The following is a 19,133-nucleotide window of genomic DNA, read 5'->3' as shown; positions in this document are numbered from 1 at the left end:
GAGAGACTTGGACAAGTTGCAGAGCTGGGCCGAGAGGTGGCACATGGAGTTTAATGCGGAAAAGTGTGAGGTAATTCACTTTGGCAGGAATAACAAATGTGTAGAGTATAGGGCTAACGGTAGGACTCTGAATAGTGTTGACGAACAGAGGGATCTAGGTGTACATGTGCATAGATCCCTGAAAGTTGGAAATCAAGTCGATAAGGTTGTTAGGAAGGTATACGATGTCTTGGCGTTTATTGGTCGGGGGATTGAATTTCAGAGCCGCAACGTCATGTTGCAACTGTACAAAACTCTGGTACGGCCGCACTTGGAGTATTGTGTACAGTTCTGGTCCCCGCATTACAAGAAAGATGTGGAAGCATTGGAGAGGGTGCAGAGGAGGTTTACCAGGATGTTGCCTGGTATGGAGCGAAGGTCCTATGAGGAGAGGCTGAGGGATTTGAGGTTGTTTTCGTCAGAAAGAAGGCGGCTAAGAGGAGACCTTATTGAAACGTACAAGATGATTAGAGGTTTAGATAGGGTGGACAGTGATAGCCTTTTTCCTCGGATGGAGAAAGCGAGCACGAGGAGACATAGCTTTAAATTAAGGGGTGGTAGTTATAGGACGGATGTCAGAGGTAGGTTCTTTACCCAGAGGGTGGTAAGGGTATGGAATGCCCTGCCTGCTGCAGTTGTAGATGCGCCTAGTTTGGGGGTGTTTAAGAGGTCCGTGGATAGGTTTATGGATGGAAAGGGAATGGTTTAGGTTAGAGGGTCATTGCTTTTTTCTTAATTGGTCAGCGCAACATCGAGGGCCAAAGGGCCTGTTCTGCGCTGTAACGTTCTATGTTCTATGTAAGTAGGCTCCTCCTTTGTTGCGTATTTGAGACTTAAATGCTGGCTGTCGAGTGCATTTCTAACACTTCATCTTCATCTGAGTTGCAGCATTCATAGTTTGTTGTTTTGGGATGTTTTGCCATTGTTTGCTGGAGCAGACGAGTGAAGGAGCAGGGAGACAGATAAGAAACTACCTGTTAAAAACCTGTTTAAATAAGTTTAAAGCACTTTGTAGTAAGAACTAACCTTGTAGAACTGTTTAAATCATTTAAAAGCATTTTTGTGGGCCTTTTGTATTTACCGCTTTAAGAATTCTGAGGGAGTGGTTAGAAGGGAGTTGAGGGGGAGCAAGCTTTAAATCAGCGCCAGGTTTAAAAGGAGGCCTGGTGTAAAAAGCGGGCAGCGGAGTGAGAGGGAAGCAGAGTGTGCTATTAGGGCTTAAGATCAAAAGGGCTTGGGGAGAAAAGGGCCAGGTAAGTTCGTGTGGAAATTTTCAATACTACTGCAGTGATTAATGGAGGGGCATGTGATGTGTGGTTTCTGTATGATGTGGGAACTGGTGGACCCCAGGGTCCTCCCCGGTGACCACGTCTGCAGTAAGTGCAGGTTGCTGGAGGAGCTCCAGCTCAAGGTAGATGAGCTGGCCTCTGAGCTACAGACGCTGAGGCTCATCAGGGGGAGAGAGGGTGCCATTGTCAATGGGGTGCAAGTGAGGAAGGGGGGTGGGGAGCAGAGGCCTCAGCATCTCAATCTGCATAACAGGTTTGAGGTTCTTGCTTCCGGTGTGGACAAGAACGAGGGAGGTGAGGTCGGTGAGCAAACTGCACACGGTACAGTGATGCAGCAGGACATAGGCAAAGAGAAGGTGAAAAGGAACGTAGTAGTAGTTGGGGATAGTGGGGTTAAGGGTATTGACACTGTCCTTTGTCACAATGACAAAGTGCACCGAAGGGTGTGTTGTCTGCCTGGTGCTCGGGTCCGGGATGTCGCAGCTGGGCTGCAGAGGAACCTGGAGTGGGAGAGTGAGAATCCGGTCACTGTGGTACATGTGGGTGCCGGCGACGTAGGCAAAATGTGAACTGAGGATCTGGGGAGGGAGTATGAAAAGCTGGGAATGGAATTAAAAAGTAGAACCGACAAGGTGGTCATCTCTGGGCTACTGCCTGAACCGAGTGCAGACGGGCGTAGGGTTGACAGGATTAAGGAAGTGAATGGGTGGCTCAGGGATTGGTGTGGGAGGAATGGGTTTGAATTTATGGGGCATTGGCATCAGTATTGGGGTCGGTGGGACCTGTTCGGGCGGGATGGGGTGGGTCTGAACCGTGCTGGGACCAGAGTCCTGGCGAATCGTGTAAACAGGACTGTAGACAGGGCTTTAAACTAATTGGGGGGGGGGGGTGCGAGGGTAGGTGACATTACGAGGCCTAAAGTTAAGGAGATGGTACAGGTAAGGGTGGAGGCCGTGGATGTGCCAATAATAAAGGGAGTAGGGGGCGTGAGTATGAATAAGGTCCAAAAGAAGGCTGGGATGAAGGCACTTTATCTGAATGCACGAAGCATTCATAAGAACATAAGAAATAGGAGCAGGAGTAGGCCATCTGGCCCTTCGAGCCTGCCCCGCCATTCAATAAGATCATGGCTGATCTGTCGTGGCTCAGTTCCACATTCCCGCCCTCTCCCCATAACCCTTAATCCCCTCTCTTATCAAAAACCCATCAACCCGCTTCTTGAAAATATTTAGCGAGGCAGCCTCCACCACTTCAGCGGGCAGAGAATTCCAGAGATTCACCACCCTTTGAGTGAAGAAGTTCCTCCTCAACTCCGTTCTAAAACGCCCCCCCTTTATCTTGAGGCTGTGCCCCCTAGTCCTAGTGTCTTTTTTGAGCGGGAAGAGTCTCTCCACCTCTATCCTATCCATCCCATTCATCATCATATACGTCTCAATGAGATCTCCCCTCATTCTTCTAAACTCTAACGAGTACAAGCCTAGTTTATTCAGCCTCTCCTCATAGCTCAACCCCCTCAACTCCGGTATCAGCCTAGTAAACCTCCTCTGCACTCCCTCCAAGGCCAAAATATCTTTGCGCAGGTGCGGCGCCCAAAACTGCACACAGTACTCCAGCTGCGGCCTCACCAATGCCCTATACAGCTGCAGCAAGACCTCCCTACTTTTATATTCAATCCCCCTCGCTATGAAGGCCAGCATCCCATTCGCCTTCCTGACCACCTGCTGCACCTGCAAGCTGAGTTTTTGCGACTCATGCACAAGGACCCCGAGGTCCCTCTGCACCGTCGCCTGCTGCAGTTTTTTGCCCCGTAAGTAATAGTCCTTCCTACCATTCTTCCTACCAAAGTGGACCACCTCACACTTGCCAACATTAAATTCCATTTGCCATTTCCTGGCCCATTCACCCAGCCTATCTAGATCCTTCTGCAGACTCTCCACACCCTCCGCACAATTTGCCGTTCCCCCAATCTTGGTGTCATCCGCAAATTTCGACACCCTACACTCAGTTCCCTCCTCCAGATCATCTATATAAATGGTAAAAAGCTGAGGCCCCAGCACCGACCCCTGGGGCAGTCCACTAGTCACCATCCGCCAATCCGAATAGCACCCTTTGACCCCCACTCTCTGCCTCCTATTTGACAACCAATCCTCTATCCACGCTAACACCCTACCCCCAACTCCAAGTCCCCTGACCTTCTGCGATAACGTCTTGTGAGGTACTTTGTCAAACGCCTTCTGAAAATCCAGAAAGACCACATCCACCGGCTCTCCTCTATCGACCGCCCTAGACACATCCTCATAGAACTCCAGTAAGTTTGTCAGACACAACTTCCCTTTAATGAAACCGTGCTGCGTCTGCTCTATCAAGCAATTCCCTTCAAGATGCCTTGCAATTTCCTCCTTAATGACGGATTCTAACATTTTACCTACCACAGACGTTAAACTAACCGGCCTATAATTCCCTGCCTTTTGCCTGACACCCTTCTTAAACAACAGCGTAACATTAGCCGTTTTCCAATCGTCCAGCACTTCCCCGGAATCCAGCGACGTCAGGAAAATAACCACCAATGCATCCACTATAACCTCCGCCATTCGGAATAAAATGGATGAGCTGGTGGTGCAGATCAGCACAAATGGATATGATCTGGTGGCCATTACAGAGATGTGGCTGCAAGGTGACAGGGACTGGGAGCTGAATGTCCAGGGGTATCAAGTGTTTAGGAAGGATTTGCGGGAGGGAAAAGGGGAGGGGGCGTAGCTCTGCTGATTAAGGATGGCATCAGGGTGGTAGCAAGGGATGATATTGGAGCCAAAGAGCAGAAAGTGGAATTGTTGTGGATGGAGATTAGGAACAGCAAAGGGAGGAAGACGCTGGTGGGTGTTGTCTATAGGCCCCCGAATAATGATCTGGAGGTGGGGCGGGCTGTTAACGTTCAAATAAGTGCAGCGTGCAGGAATGGGATGGCCGTAATTATGGGGGGATTTCAATCTGCATGTTGATTGGTCGATCCATGTTGGACGCGGTGGGCTCGAGGAGGAGTTCTTAGAATGCTGCCGGGATAGTTTCCTGGAACAGTGTGTGTTGGAGCCGACGAAGGAGCGAGCTGTCTTGGGTCTGGTGTTATGTAATGAGGCGGGTAGAATCAGGGACATTGAGGTGAAGGATCCTCTTGGGGAGAGTGATCATTGTGTGGTGGAGTTTCTGGTGCAGATGGAGGAGGAGAAAGTGGGTTCCCGGACACGCGTCCTTTGTTTGAACAGAGGGGAGTACGGTAGGATGAGAGAGGAATCGGCGAATGTGGACTGGGGGAGCGCGTTGGAAGGTAGGTCTGCTGAGGAGCAGTGGAGGATCTTTAAGGAGATCTTTCTTGGCGCTCAGCAGAAATTTATTCCAATGGTCAAAAAGGACCGTAGGAGGAAAGGTAATCAGCCGTGGATAACGAAGGAGGTGAAGGAAAGTGTTAAATTAAAAGCGGAGGCGTTTAGAGTAGCTAAGAGGAGTGGGCGAGAAGAGGATTGGGAGAGGTTTAAATGTCAACAAAGATTGACAAAGAAATTGATAAAGAAGGGTAGGATAAACTATGAAGCTGGGCTAGCACTTAATATAAAAAAGGATAGCAAGAGTTTTTATAAGCATATAAAAAGGAAGAGGCTGGCTAGGGTGAACGTTGGACCCTTAGAGGATGAGAGGGGGGACTTAGTGGTAGGGGATGGGGAAATGGCTGAGGTCTTGAATAACTTTTTTGTTTCGGTCTTCACGGAGGAGGACCTGAATAATTTGCCGGGTGTTAGAGATGGAAAGGTGGTAGGACTGGAGGTCTCGATGACATTACTGTTACTAGAGAGGTGGTGCTCGACAGACTGGAGGGGGCTGATTGTGGACAAGTCCCCAGGACAAGATGGAATGCATCCGAGGGTTCTGAAAGAAATGGCGGAGGTGATAGTGGATGCCTTGGTTAATTTCCAGTCGTCGCTGGATTCCGGGGAAGTGCCGGAAGATTGGAAAGCGGCTAATGTTACGCCGTTGTTTAAGAAGGGTGCCAGGCAAAAGGCGGGGAATTATACGCTGGTTAGTTTAACGTCTGTTGTAGGTAAAATGTTAGAATCTGTCATCAAGGAGGAAATAGCGAGGCATCATGAGGGGAATTGCTTGATAGAGCAGACGCAGCACGGTTTTGTTAAGGGGAAGTCGTGTCTGACAAATTTATTGGAGTTCTGAGGATGTGTCTAGGGCGGTGGACAGAGGAGAGCCGGTGGATGTGGTCTGTCTTGATTTTCAGAAGGCGTTTGACAAGGTACCTCACAAGAGGTTATTGCAGAAGGTCAGGGGGCATGGAGTTGGGGGTAGGGTGTTAGCACGGATAGAGGATTGGTTGTCAAATAGGAGGCAGAGAGTGGGGGTCAATGGGTGCTATTCGGATTGGCGGTTGGTGACTAGTGGAGTGCCTCAGGGGTCGGTGCTGGGGCCTCAGCTATTTACCATTTATATAGATGATGTGGAGAAGGGAACCGAGTGTATGGTTTCGAAATTTGCTGATGACACCAAGATTGGTGGAAAGGCAAATTGTGCAGAGGGTGTGGAGAGTCTGCAGAAGGATCTGGGCGAATGGGCCAGGAAATGGCAAATGGAATTTAATGTTGGCAAGTGTGAGGTAGTCCACTTCGGTAGGAATAATGGTAGGAAGGATTATTACTTACGTGGAGAAAAACTGCAGCAGGCGACGGTGCAGAGGGACCTCGGGGTCCTTGTGCATGAGTCGCAAAAACCCAGCTTGCAGGTGGTCAGGAAGGCGAATGGGATGCTGGCCTTCATAGCGAGGGGGATTGAATATAAAAGTAGGGAGGTCTTGCTGCGGCTGTATAGGGCATTGGTGAGGCTGCAGCTGGAGTACTGTGTGCAGTTTTGGGTGCCGTACTTACGCAAGGATATTTTGGCCTTGGAGGGAGTGCAGAGGAGGTTTACTAGGCTGATGCCAGAGTTGAGGGGGTTGAGCTATGAGGAGAGGCTGAATAAACTAGGCTTGTACTCGTTAGAGTTTAGAAGAATGAGGGGAGATCTCATTGAGACGTATAAGATGATGAATGGGATGGATAGGATAGAGGTGGAGAGACTCTTCCCGCTCAGAAAGGACAGTAGGACTAGGGGGCACAGCCTCAAGATAAAGGGGGGGTGGTTTAGAACGGAGTTGAGGAGGAACTTCTTCACTCAAAGGGTGGTGAATCTCTGGAATTCTCTGCCCGTTGAAGTGGTGGAGGCTACCTCGCTAAATATTTTTAAGAAGCGGGTTGATGGGTTTTTGATAAGAGAGGGGATTAAGGGTTATGGGGAGAGGGCGGGAATGTGGAACTGAGCCACGACAGATCAGCCATGATCTTATTGAATGGTGGGGCAGGCTCGAAGGGCCAGATGGCCTACTCCTGCTCCTATTTCTTATGTTCTGTGAATAAACCTAATAATTTTCAGCAGAAGTATTTGTCTTTGATAAAATTTTCGAATCAGAAGGAAATGGTAATTTGGTGCAAGTTTACAAGGTGTGTATATTGTGTGAATATTTGTAAAGGAGAAATTTGCAGGCAGAAATAACAGGGGAGTGGGATTAATTGAATAGGTATTTTAAAATTGGCAACAGTATCGTGTAGCAATTATCCACCTCCCATTCTGATTGTTGTTAAAATGATCTTTTACCCACTCAATTAGGTTTATATATGAAACTGAACATCATAATGGGATTGCAGAGCTTCTAGAAATTCTGGGCAGGTAAGTGGTGTTTTGTTTAACTCTGTAATTTGTATAACTGATAAAGATAAATGATCACTTGCTGCAGATTATTATTGGCTGTGTCTGAACAAAGCTACTGGTATCTGAGACTATGGGGAAATTCAATAATTCAGAACATTGCTCTTTGTAAAGGCAAACCATTTCACATGCCTCTGCTGAAGAGAGGAAATTGTCATGTTTGGGCAGGTTTCCAGTCAGATGAAAATGAATATGAAATTCAGGCAGTGTACTTTTCAAAGTCTTGTCGGTGATGGACAGAAATTGAAGATTCAAGAGGAATGCTATTTGCTGCAAAATGGCCAGCCACTGATTTGGTCTGTAAGTTTCTGCTCAGTGGTGAACGCCAGCATCATTGTAATTGAGAGAACCCAGCAACACCACATTGAGACATCATTAAACTCAACTTGTTGATGGTCATTGTCTGGCACTTGTTTACAAACGTTACTTGCTCTAGCCTGGATATTCTCCAAGTCTTGCTATTAGTGAGCATTTATTGTTTGAGGAATCGAGAATGGTACTGAGCACCGCAATCATCAGTGGACATCCCCACTCCAGGCTTTAAGGTGAAGTGGGGAATTATTGATTGAATATAAGAATAGGAGCAGTAAAAGACCACATGGGGAGGTGATGGCCTAGCGGTGTTATTGCTATTATTCCAGAAACTCAGCTAAAGCACTGGGGACCCTGGTTCGAATCTCACCATGGCAGATGGTGGAATTTGAATTCGATTAAAAAAAAATTTGGAATTGAGAATCTACTGATGACCATTAAATGATTGTCAGAAAAACCCATCTGGCTCACGACTGTCCTTTCAGGAAGGAAATCTGCTGTCCTTACCTGGTCTGGCTTACGTGTGACTCAGAGCTACAGCAAAGTGGTTGTCCTCTGAAATGGTTGAGCAAGCCACTCCGTTCAAGGATAACTAGGGATGGGCAACAAATACTGAGAAATCCCACAACACCAGTTCAAGTCCAAACAGGTTTATTTGTAGCAAATGCCGCAAGCTTTCGGGACAACCTGTCCCTTCGTCAGGTGGCTACGAGTTCTGGTCGTAAAAATGACACAAAGACACAAACTCAGTTTACATGCATAATGATTGGAATGTGAGTCTTTACAGCTAATCAATTCTTAAAAGTACAGACAATGTGAGTGGAAAGGACTTTAAGCACAGGTTAAAGAGATGTGTATTGTTTCCAGCCAGGACAGTTAGTGAGATTTTGCAAGACCAGGCAAGTTGTGGGGGTTACAGATAGTGTGACATGAACCCTAGATCCCGGTTGAGGCCATTCTCATGCGTGCGGAACTTGGCATCAGTCTGTGCTCAGTGATTCTGTGCTGTCGTGTGTCGTGAAGGCCACCTTGGAGAACGCTTACCCAAAGATCAGAAGCCGAGTGTCCATGACTGCTGAAGTATTTCCCCAACAGGAAGAGAACAGTGTGGCTTCGTGACTGTCGAGCAGTGTTCGTTCATCCGTTGTCGTAACGTCTGCATGGTCTCCCCAACGTACCAAGCCTCGGGACATCCTTTCCTGCAGCGTATCAGGTAGACAATGTTGGCCGAGTTGCAAGAGTACGTACCATGTACCTGGTGAATGGTGTTCTCACATGAGATGATGGCATCCTTTTCGATGATCCAGCACATCTTACAAAGGTTGCTGTGGCAGGGTTGTGTGGTGTTGTGGTCATTGTTCTCCTGAAGGCTGGGTAGTTTGCTGCGCACAATGGTCTGTTTGAGGTCTGTCTTCACCACCAACAACCAGTTCTTCATCCAAACACACAAAACAGCCATGGGGACCAAATTTGCACATAAATAGAACATAGAACACTACAGCACAAACAGGCCCTTCGGCCCACGAGTTGCGCCGATCACATCAACACCTACCAATCTATAGACCTATCTATAACCCCCAATCCCGTATACTCATCCAGAAGTCTTTTAAAAGACCCCAGCGAGTTCGCCTCCACCACCACTGACGGCAGCCGATTCCATTCACTCACCACCCTCTGAGTGAAAAACTTACCCCTAACATCACTTCTGTACTTTCCTCCCCGCACCTTAAATCTGTGTCCTCTTGTAGCGACCATTTCAACCCGGGGAAATAGCCTCTGAGAATCCACCCTATCCATTCCTCTCAACATTTTATAAACCTCTATCAGGTCGCCTCTCAACCTTCGTGTCTCCAGGGAAAAGAGACCCAGCTCCCTCAACCTAACTTCATAAGGCATGCCTCCCAGTCCAGGCAACATCCTTGTATATCTCCTCTGTACCCTTTCAATAGCTTCTACGTCTTTCCTATAGTGAGGCGACCAGAACTGCGCACAGTACTCCAAATGAGGCCTGACAAGGGTCTTATAAAGTTGCAGCATTACCTCCCGACTCCTAAACTCAGTCCCTCGATTAATGAAGGCCAGTACACCATACGCCTTCTTGACCACCTCTTCCACCTGCGAGGTCGATTTAAGAGTCCTGTGGACCCGGACCCCAAGATCCTTCTGCTCTTCAACACTACTAAGACTCCTGCCCTTGGTAGTGTACTCGTTCATCCCGTTGGTTCTGCCAAAATGGACGACTACGCATTTATCCGCGTTGAAGTCCATCTGCCACTTCTCCGCCCAGTCCTGCATCCTATTTATGTCCTGCTGCAACTTTTGCCATCCTTCCAGACCATCCACAACACCACCGACCTTCGTGTCATCAGCGAACTTACTTACCCATCCCTCCACTTCCTCATCCAGGTCATTTATGAAAATGACAAACAGCAAGGGTCCTAGAACAGATCCCTGGGGCCAACATCTTCATGCACAGGCTTGAACAAGACTTCCTCACCACACAGAACCTTTAACCGACGCTATACACTAGATACATTGATGACATTTACTTTCTTTGGACTCATGGCGAACAATCATTGAAACAACTATATGACGACATCAACAAGTTCCATCCTACCATCAGACTCACCATGAACTACTCTCGAATAGGTTACATTCTTGGACACACGCATCTCCATTAAGAACAGTCACCTCAGCACCTCACTGTACCACAAGCCCACAGATAACCTCACAATGCTCCACTTCTCCAGCTTCCACCCTAAACACGTTAAAGAAGCCATCCCCTATGGACAAGCACTCTGTATACACAGGATTTGCTCAGATGAGAATTGTAACAGACACCTCCAGACACTGAAAGATGCCCTCATAAGAACAGGATATGGTGCTCGACTCATCGATCGACAGTTCCGGTGCGCCACAGTGAAAAACCACACCGACCTCCTCAGAAGACGAACACGGGACATGGTGGACAGAGTATCCATCGTCGTCCAGTACTTCCCCAAAGCGGAGAGGCTACGACATCATCTCTGGAGTCTTCAACATCTCATTGACGAAGATGATCATCTTGCCAAGGCCATCCCCACACCCCCACTTCTTGCCTTCAAACAACTGTGCACCCTCAAACAGACCATTGTTTGCAGCAAACAACCCAGCCTTCCAGAGACAGTGACCATGACACCACACAACCCTGCCACAGCAACCTTTGTAAGACATGCCGGACCATCGATAAGGATGTCGTCATCTCGCGTGAGAACACCATCCACCAGGTACGTGGTACATACTCTTGCAACTCAGCCAACATTGTCTACCTGATACGCTGCAGGAAAGGATGTCCCAAGGCTTGGTACGTTGGGGAGACAATGCAGACATTACAACAACGGATCAATGAGCACCGCTCGACCATCACTAGGCAAGACTGTTCTCTTCCTGTTGGGGAGCACTTCAGCAGTCATGGGCATTCGGCCTCTGATCTTCGGGTAAGCGTTCTCCAAGGCGGCCTTCACGACACACAGCGCAGAATCACTGAGCAGAGACTGATAGCCAAGTTCTGCACACGTGAGAATGGCCTCAACCGGGATCTTGGGTTCATGTCACACCATCTGTAACCCCCCACAACTGGCCTGGATTTGCAAAATCTCACTAACTGTCTTGGCTGGAAACAGTACACATCTCTTTAACCTGTGCTTAAAGTCCTTTCCACTCACAAGGAATTGATTAGTTGTAAAGACTCACATTCCAATCATTATGCATGTAAATTGAGTTTGTCTCTTTGAGTTCTGGTCGTAAAAATGACACGTAGCCACCTGACGAAGGGACAGGGTGTCCCGAAAGCTTGCTGCGTTTGCTACAAATAAACCTGTTTGGACTTTAAACTGGTGTTGTGGGATTTCTTTGTGTTTTACCTCAGTCCAATGCCAGCATCTCCACATCACAACAAATACTGGCCAGTGACGCCTATGTTCCATGAATGAATAAAAAAATCCTGCTCCTTCATTCAATACAATTATTGCTAATCTTGGACTTCAACTCCATTTTAACCACCTGCTCCCCATATCCGTTAATTTCCTGAGATTAAAACCATCTATCACCATGTTAAATCTAATCGATGATCAAGCATCTAGAATTCCAAAGAAACTCAACTCTTTGCATGAAGCAGTTTCTCATCATCTCAATTCTGAACGATTGGCCCATTATCCTGAAATTCTGCCCCCATGTTTTAGATTGCTGATGGAGACAATCTCCCAGGCTCAATCTATCAAACTCCTTCAGAATTTTGTAGGCATTTTATCCCTCATTCTTCTGAACTCCAGAGAATATAAACTCAGTTTATTCAGCCTCATCATAGGATAGCCCCCTCATCCCAGGGTCCAACCCAATGAATCTTCACTCTACCAGCTCAGGTACAGTATGTCCGTTGTTAAATGTGGAGACCAAAACGACACACTGCTTCAAGTAGAGTCTGGCCAAACCCCTGTACAACTGTAGCAAGACTTGTCTGTTCTTGTACTCCAATCCTTGTGCAATAAAGGCCAACATGCCATTTATCTTCCTGATAGCTTGCAGATGCGGCAAACAAACTTCGTGTTCGTTGTAGTAGCACACCCAACCTCGGTTTCTTATCTTTTAGAACATAAGAACATAAGAAATAGGGGCAGGAGTAGGCCATCTGGCCCTTCGAGCCTGCCCCGCCATTCAATAAGATCATGGCTGATCTGTCGTGGCTCAGTTCCACATTCTCGCCCTCTCCCCATAACCCTTAACCCCCTCTCTTGTCAAAAATCCATCAACCCGCTTCTTAAAAATATTTAGCGAGGTAGCCTCCACCACTTCAACGGGCAGAGAATTCCAGAGATTCACCACCCTTTGAGTGAAGAAGTTCTTCCTCAACTCCGTTCTAAACCGCCCCCCCCTTTATCTTGAGGCTGTGCCCCCTAGTCCTACTGTCCTTTCTGAGCGGGAAGAGTCTCTCCACCTCTATCCTATCCATCCCATTCATCATCTTATAGGTCTCAATGAGATCTCCCCTCATTCTTCTAAACTCTAACGAGTACAAGCCTAGTTTATTCAGCCTCTCCTCATAGCTCAACCCCCTCAACTCTGGCATCAGCCTAGTAAACCTCCTCTGCACTCCCTCCAAGGCCAAAATATCCTTGCGTAAGTACGGCGCCCAAAACTGCACACAGTACTCCAGCTGCGGCCTCACCAATGCCCTATACAGCCGCAGCAAGACCTCCCTACTTTTATATTCAATCCCCCTCGCTATGAAGGCCAGCATCCCATTCGCCTTCCTGACCACCTGCTGCACCTGCAAGCTGGGTTTTTGCGACTCATGCACAAGGACCCCGAGGTCCCTCTGCACCGTCGCCTGCTGCAGTTTTTCTCCACGTAAGTAATAATCCTTCCTACCGTTATTCCTACCAAAGTGGACCACCTCGCACTTGCCAACATTAAATTCCATTTGCCATTTCCTGGCCCATTCGCCCAGCCTATCTAGATCCTTCTGTAGACTCCCCACACCCTCCGCACAATTTGCCTTTCCACCAATCTTGGTGTCATCAGCAAATTTCGACACCCTACACTCGGTTCCCTCCTCCAGATCATCTATATAAATGGTAAAAAGCTGAGGCCCCAGCACCGACCCCTGGGGCACTCCACTAGTCACCAACCGCCAATCCGAATAGCACCCATTGACCCCCACTCTCTGCCTCCTATTTGACAACCAATCCTCTATCCACGCTAACACCCTACCCCCAACTCCATGTCCCCTGACCTTCTGCAATAACCTCTTGTGAGGTACCTTGTCAAATGCCTTCTGAAAATCAAGAAAGACCACATCCACCGGCTCTCCTCTATCCACCGCCCTAGACACATCCTCATAGAACTCCAGTAAATTTGTCAGACACGACTTCCCCTTAACGAAACTGTGCTGCGTCTGCTCTATCAAGCAATTCCCCTCAAGATGCCTCGCTATTTCCTCCTTGATGACGGATTCTAACATTTTACCTACAACAGACGTTAAACTAACCGGCCTATAATTCCCTGCCTTTTGCCTGGCACCCTTCTTAAACAACGGCGTAACATTAGCCGCTTTCCAATCTTCCGGCATTCCCCGGAATCCAGCGACGTCTGGAAAATAACCAAGGCATCCCGTATCACCTCCGCCATTTCTTTCAGAACCCTCGAATGCATTCCATCCTGTCCTGGGGACTTGTCCACAATCAGCCCCTCCAGTCTGTCGAGCACCACCTCTCTAGTAACAGTAACGTCATTGAGACCCTCCAGTCCTGCCACCGTTCCATCTCTAACACGCGGCAAATTATTCATGTCCTCCTCCGTGAAGACCGAAACAAAAAGTTATTCAAGACCTCAGCCATTTCCCCATCCCCTACCACTAAGTCCCCCTTCTCGTTCTCTAAGGGTCCAACGTTCACCCTAGCCAGCCTCTTCCTTTTTATATACTTATAAAAACTCTTGCTATCCTTTTTTATATTAAGCACTAGCCCAGCTTCATAGTTTATCCTACCCTTCTTTATCAATTTCTTTGTCAATCTTTGTTGACATTTAAACCTCTCCCAATCCTCTTCTCACCCACTACTCTTAGCTACTCTAAACGCCTCCGCTTTTAATTTAACACTTTCCTTCACACTTTCCTTTTAAAAAATATTCTTAGTGATCAAAGTAAATAGCTTCACATTCCCTTTACTTTACTCCTTCTGCCATAGAAAAGGCAGTGATGTAGTGGTATTGTCACTGGACTAGTAATCCAGAGACCCAGGGTAGTGCTCTGAGGACTCGGGTTCAAATCCCACCATGGCAAATGGTGAGATTCAAATTCAATAAAAAAAAAATCTGGAATTAGAAGTCTAATGATGACCATGAAACCATTATCAATTGTTGTAAAAACCCAATTGGTTCACTACTGTCCTTTTTATAAAGGAAATCTTTCATCTTGGTCTGGCCTACATGTGACTCCAGATCCACAGCAATGTGGTTGATTCTTAAATGCTGGCATATCCAGTGAACTACTTTTTAAAAAATAAATTATAGCCCACTCATCTCTGCAGTCTCTGTGTTCTCCCCACAGCTTATCTTTCCATCCTAGCTTGGTATCATCAGCAAACTTTGTTGAAGTGGAAACTCTCCTGCTTCTTGCTGATAGTAAGACTCAACAAAAGTACTTCTGACAAAATAACTAGTCTTTATTTATGAAGGACTGCATGCAATATTGGCAGTAACTTGAGTTTGGAGAGCAGTCATTACAACTTGCTAATTCCTTCTCAAGTCCATACTTGCATAAAGAATCAGTTCAGTATTTATACATAATCATTATCAGTTTGTGTGACCAGAGCTTATTCAGGAATTCAATCAATAGTAGTGTCATAAGCAATGTCATAAATCATGGTACAACCTGCTGACCTCATAGAACTCTGTCTCATTATTCATAGCTTTATCTTGTCCTTTGATAGAACAAAAGAAGGTTGGTGAGTCCTTCATCCATGACCTTATCTTGTCTTACTCATACAGCCTTATCAGGTCTTGCAGGGGTCAGGCATTTTGGAATAGCTTGGTCAGCTTTCCTTATTTTGTACCAAATAGCTGATGAATTTTCCCATCATGCCATTTCTTCATTTGTACAACTTCGATATATTTCTCTTTTCACCCACTGAATTTCAATCAATTGTAAATAGCTGAGACTAAGGCATTAAGTCATGCAGCACTCCCCTATTCAGTGCATGCCAACTTGAAAACGCCCTGTTTATGCCCACTGTCTTTTCTGTCTGTTAATCAATCCTGCTCGCTAACATAGCCCCAGTTGCGTTTGCCCTGACTTTATCTATTAACTTTGTGCTACACGTTATCAAATGTTTCTTGGAAACCTAGGTATCCTACATCTACTTGTTCCCCTTATTTACGCTACTAGTTAAATCCTCAAAAGACTAATAAATTTACTAGATGGAATTTTTTTTAAGTAAAGCCATGTTCTAATCATACTATTCTTTTCTAAGTGCATATTTAAGACTTCCTTAATAATAGCCACATTTTCCCAACAACTGATGTGAGGCTAACTGGCCTTTAGTTCACTGTTTGCTGTCTCCCTCTTTTCTTGAAGTGGTGTAACGTTTGCCATCTTCCAATCTAAAGAGACTGTTCCTGAATCTGATTTTGGGAAATTATAGCTGGCATGTCCACTATTTCTGAGTCTGTCTCTTTTGGAGTCCTAGGGCCATCATGTCCCAGGGATTTGACAGCTGTTAGTCCCTTCAATTATTAATTTCTCTAATTTCTTCATTTTTAACTCCTCGGTTACCATCTGTTCCTGGTATTGAACTCCTAATGTGAAGACACACAAAATATTGTTCAGTGCCTCTGCCATTTCCTCATTCTCCATGATAGTTGCTCCTGTTTCTGCTTCTAAGGGTCCAACATTTACTTTAGCCACTCTGTTTTTATATATTTCTAAAAATAGATTGTAAGAGTTTTTGTATTTCTTGCGAGCTTACTGTCATTTCCTATTTTTTCCCTCTTTTGTCAGTGCTTTGGAAGGCCTTTGGTTTCTAGAACACTCCCAATCCTTAGACTTGCTATTGATTTTTGCAACATTACAAGCCCCTTTTTAATCTAACACTGTCCTTAACTTTGAGTCAGCCACAGATGCGCCCTTCTTGCTGAGTTTTTGTTCTTCCAAGGAATGTATTTTTTTTGAAAAGTTTGAATTGTTTCCCATTGTCCATTTACTGACCTTAACCAATTCTCCCTTCAGTTAAATTGTCAGGCTCTGCATTAAGGACCGATATCTTGAAGGGAGCATCACAATAAACTTTGAGTAGGTCTTAGGAATAATAAAGGGGTAGTAACATTGCTAGGTGATTATTATAGATCCCGAGATAGTCGGCGGGAAATTCAGGAGCAAATCTATGTACAATTCGCAGAGGGGTGTAAAAATAAACACGGTTATTAAGTGATTTCAACTTTCGCAACATGGATTGGAATGGATATAGTGTTAAGGACTTGGATAGAGTGGACTTCTTAATGTGTACAGGAGAACCTTTAAGGTCAATATATAGAGGGTCCAACAAGCGACAGCACATTCTAGGGAATGAAGCCGGACAGGTGGTTGAGGTGGTGCTGGGGGCGCATTTTAGTGAGCACAACATGGTACAATTTAAGCTTGTTGTCTACACAAGTAGACAAGTTGCAAAAAACGTTTTGGATTGAGGGAGAGTTGATCTTAGTAAAATAAGGCAAGATCTGGTCAAGGTAGACTGGGAACAGATACTTATGGAGCAAGCTGCAGATGAATAGTGAGGAGCGTTCAGAAGGAAATGCAGAGGGCACAGGCCCAGCATGTTCCCTCTAGGGTGATGGGAAGGAGAAACAAACCGAGAGAACCATGAATGACCAGATGCAACGAAAGGAAAAAGGCTTTTAGCAGGTACAAAGAAAGTGAATCAGTGGAGACATTAATGAAGCACAATGCAGTGTGGAGATTAAAGCAATTCAGCGAGTATGGAGGAGATATGGGAAAGCTCTGGCTGGTAAAAGTCAAGAAAATCAAGATATTCTTTAAGTGTATCAATGGGATGAGGATAACCAGGAAAAGAGCAGGGACCAAGCAAGTAATCTATGGGTGGAGGCATAGGAGCTTGGTAGAGTGTTAAGCAAATACTTCACACCTGCCTGCATCCAAGAGAATGAAGATAAAGGTTGGAATTGAGGGAGAAGGACTGAGATTCTTGAGCAAATTGATATTGGGAAAGACAAGGTATTAGAGGTGTTGGCAGGTTTAAAAGTGGATACATCTCCCAAGTGCAGATGAATTGTGTCCCAAGCTGCTGTGGGAGATAAGGGCGGAGATTTTTAATTCCTCTCTGGGGGTGGTACCAGAGAACTGGAGAACAGCTAATGTGGTTCTGCTATTTAAGAAGAGCTGTAGAGATAAACCAGGGAACTATAGACTAGTGAGTCTTGAAACAAGTCAGCAGAGGCGGGTGTCCTTTCACCAGATTTTCTTTTATTTGCAAACTCTACTATAGTTCATAGTGCTACAGGTTCTGTGTCAGCATTCTGAGTGCCTGCCTTCCTTGGGCAGCAGAGGAGTAGCTGTAGCTTCATCTGCTGAGAGTTTGGCCAACATTTACAGCCCTTCAGCTGAGTGGCTTGATTGGCAATTTCAGAGGGCAGTGAAGAGTCAACCACATTGCTATGGTTTTGGAGTTACGTGTAGGCCAGACCAGGTAAGGATAACAGATTTCCTTCCCCAAAGGTCATTCGTGCATCAGCTGGGTTTTCATGACTGTAATGGTTTAATGGCCACCGTTACTGAGACTAGCTTTATATTCCAGATTTTATTAATTAAATGTAAATTCCACCAGTAGCTGTTATGGTGGAATTCAAAACTGTCCTCCAAAGCATTAGATTCAACATGACATTACCACTTTGACTGTGTCCCCCTAAAATAAATTATTTGTCTAATTATTTGTGAGGCCTTTAATCTATGTTGTGTATGGTTTATATATTGATATGACACATTCAGAGAAGTGGGTGACTTTGGAATTGTGGTTCCTCAGTAGCAGGATTTTCTCATGCATCATTTCTGGATCTGTTGTACACCAATTGTTAGTATTGAATTATGATTGGTCAACAACTCAATTTATGGCTGCATCATGCCGCTGCCACCACCTCGACAGTAGAAGGTGGACTAGGTAGCCTCAGTGGGAATTGTTTGACCAAATAAAAATCACCTACAGATGATCCTGGATAGGTGCGAAAGTAACAGGGTAGTTGTTATGGGAGACTTTAACTTTACAAATATCGATTTGAAAAACTAAAGCTCAAGTACGTTAGAGGGGTCAGTTTTTGTCCAATGTATGCAGGAAGGTTTCCTTACACAGTATGTAGATAGGCCAACAGGAGGTGAAGCCACATTGGATTTGGTACTGGGTAATGAACCAGACCAGGTGTTAGACTTGGAGGTGGGTGAGCACTTCGGTGATAGTGACCACAATTCGGTTACGTTTACCTTAGTGATGGAAAGGGGTAGGCATATACCGAAGGGCAGAAGTTATAGTTGGGGAAAAGGTAAGTATGAGGCTATTAGGTGAGATTTAGGATACATTGGTTGGAGTAGGAAACTGCAGGGGATGGGAAAAGCTAAAATGTGGAGCTTATTCAAGGTGCAGCTACTGCAAGTCCTTGATAAATATGTACTTGTCAGGCAGGGAGGAAGTGGTTGAGCAAGGGAACCATGGTGTACTAAAGAAGTTGAATCTCTTGTGAAGAGGAAGAAGGAGGCTTATGTAAAAATGAGACAAGAAAGCTTAGGGCACTGGAGAGTTACAAATTAGCCAGGAAGGAGCTAAAGAGAGAGCTAGAAGAGGACAGGAGAAGACTTTAGTGGATAGGATCAAGGAGAACACTAAAGCTTTCTGTAGGTATGTCAAGAATAAAAGATTGGTTAGGGCAAGATTAGGGCCAGTCAGAGACAGTAGTGGGAAATTGTGCATGGAGCCTGAAGAGAGAGGAGAGACACTAAATGAGTATTTTTTGTCAGTATTCATGCAGGACAAAGTCAGTGTAGTCAAGGAGAATATTGAGGTAAGGCTTTTGGACTAGATGGGATTGAGGTGCATGAGGAGGAGGTGTTAGCAATTCTTGAGGGTATGAAAATAGGTAAGTCCCCTGGGCTGGATGGGATTT

The 19,133-nt window shown here is 45.9% G+C and overlaps 1 protein-coding gene across 4 annotated transcripts in view; it reads left to right on the top strand.

Moving 5' to 3' along the window:
• The window catches only part of ppp2r5d (protein phosphatase 2, regulatory subunit B', delta), a 210,524-nt gene that overhangs the window by 124,561 nt on the left and 66,830 nt on the right, over positions 1 to 19,133 (top strand). For all 4 annotated transcript variants that reach the window (XM_080193089.1, XM_080193088.1, XM_080193087.1 and 1 more), the window contains one exon: positions 7,026 to 7,085. In XM_080193089.1, coding sequence (XP_080049215.1) covers positions 7,026 to 7,085 — 60 coding nt within the window. The remainder of the gene's footprint in view (positions 1 to 7,025; positions 7,086 to 19,133) is intronic.

The sequence above is a fragment of the Carcharhinus amblyrhynchos genome, chromosome 7 (assembly GCF_965287045.1).
Source record: "Carcharhinus amblyrhynchos chromosome 7, sCarAmb.v2.hapA, whole genome shotgun sequence".
Lineage (NCBI taxonomy): Eukaryota > Metazoa > Chordata > Chondrichthyes > Carcharhiniformes > Carcharhinidae > Carcharhinus > Carcharhinus amblyrhynchos.
This window is presented reverse-complemented; position numbering and strand designations above follow the sequence as displayed.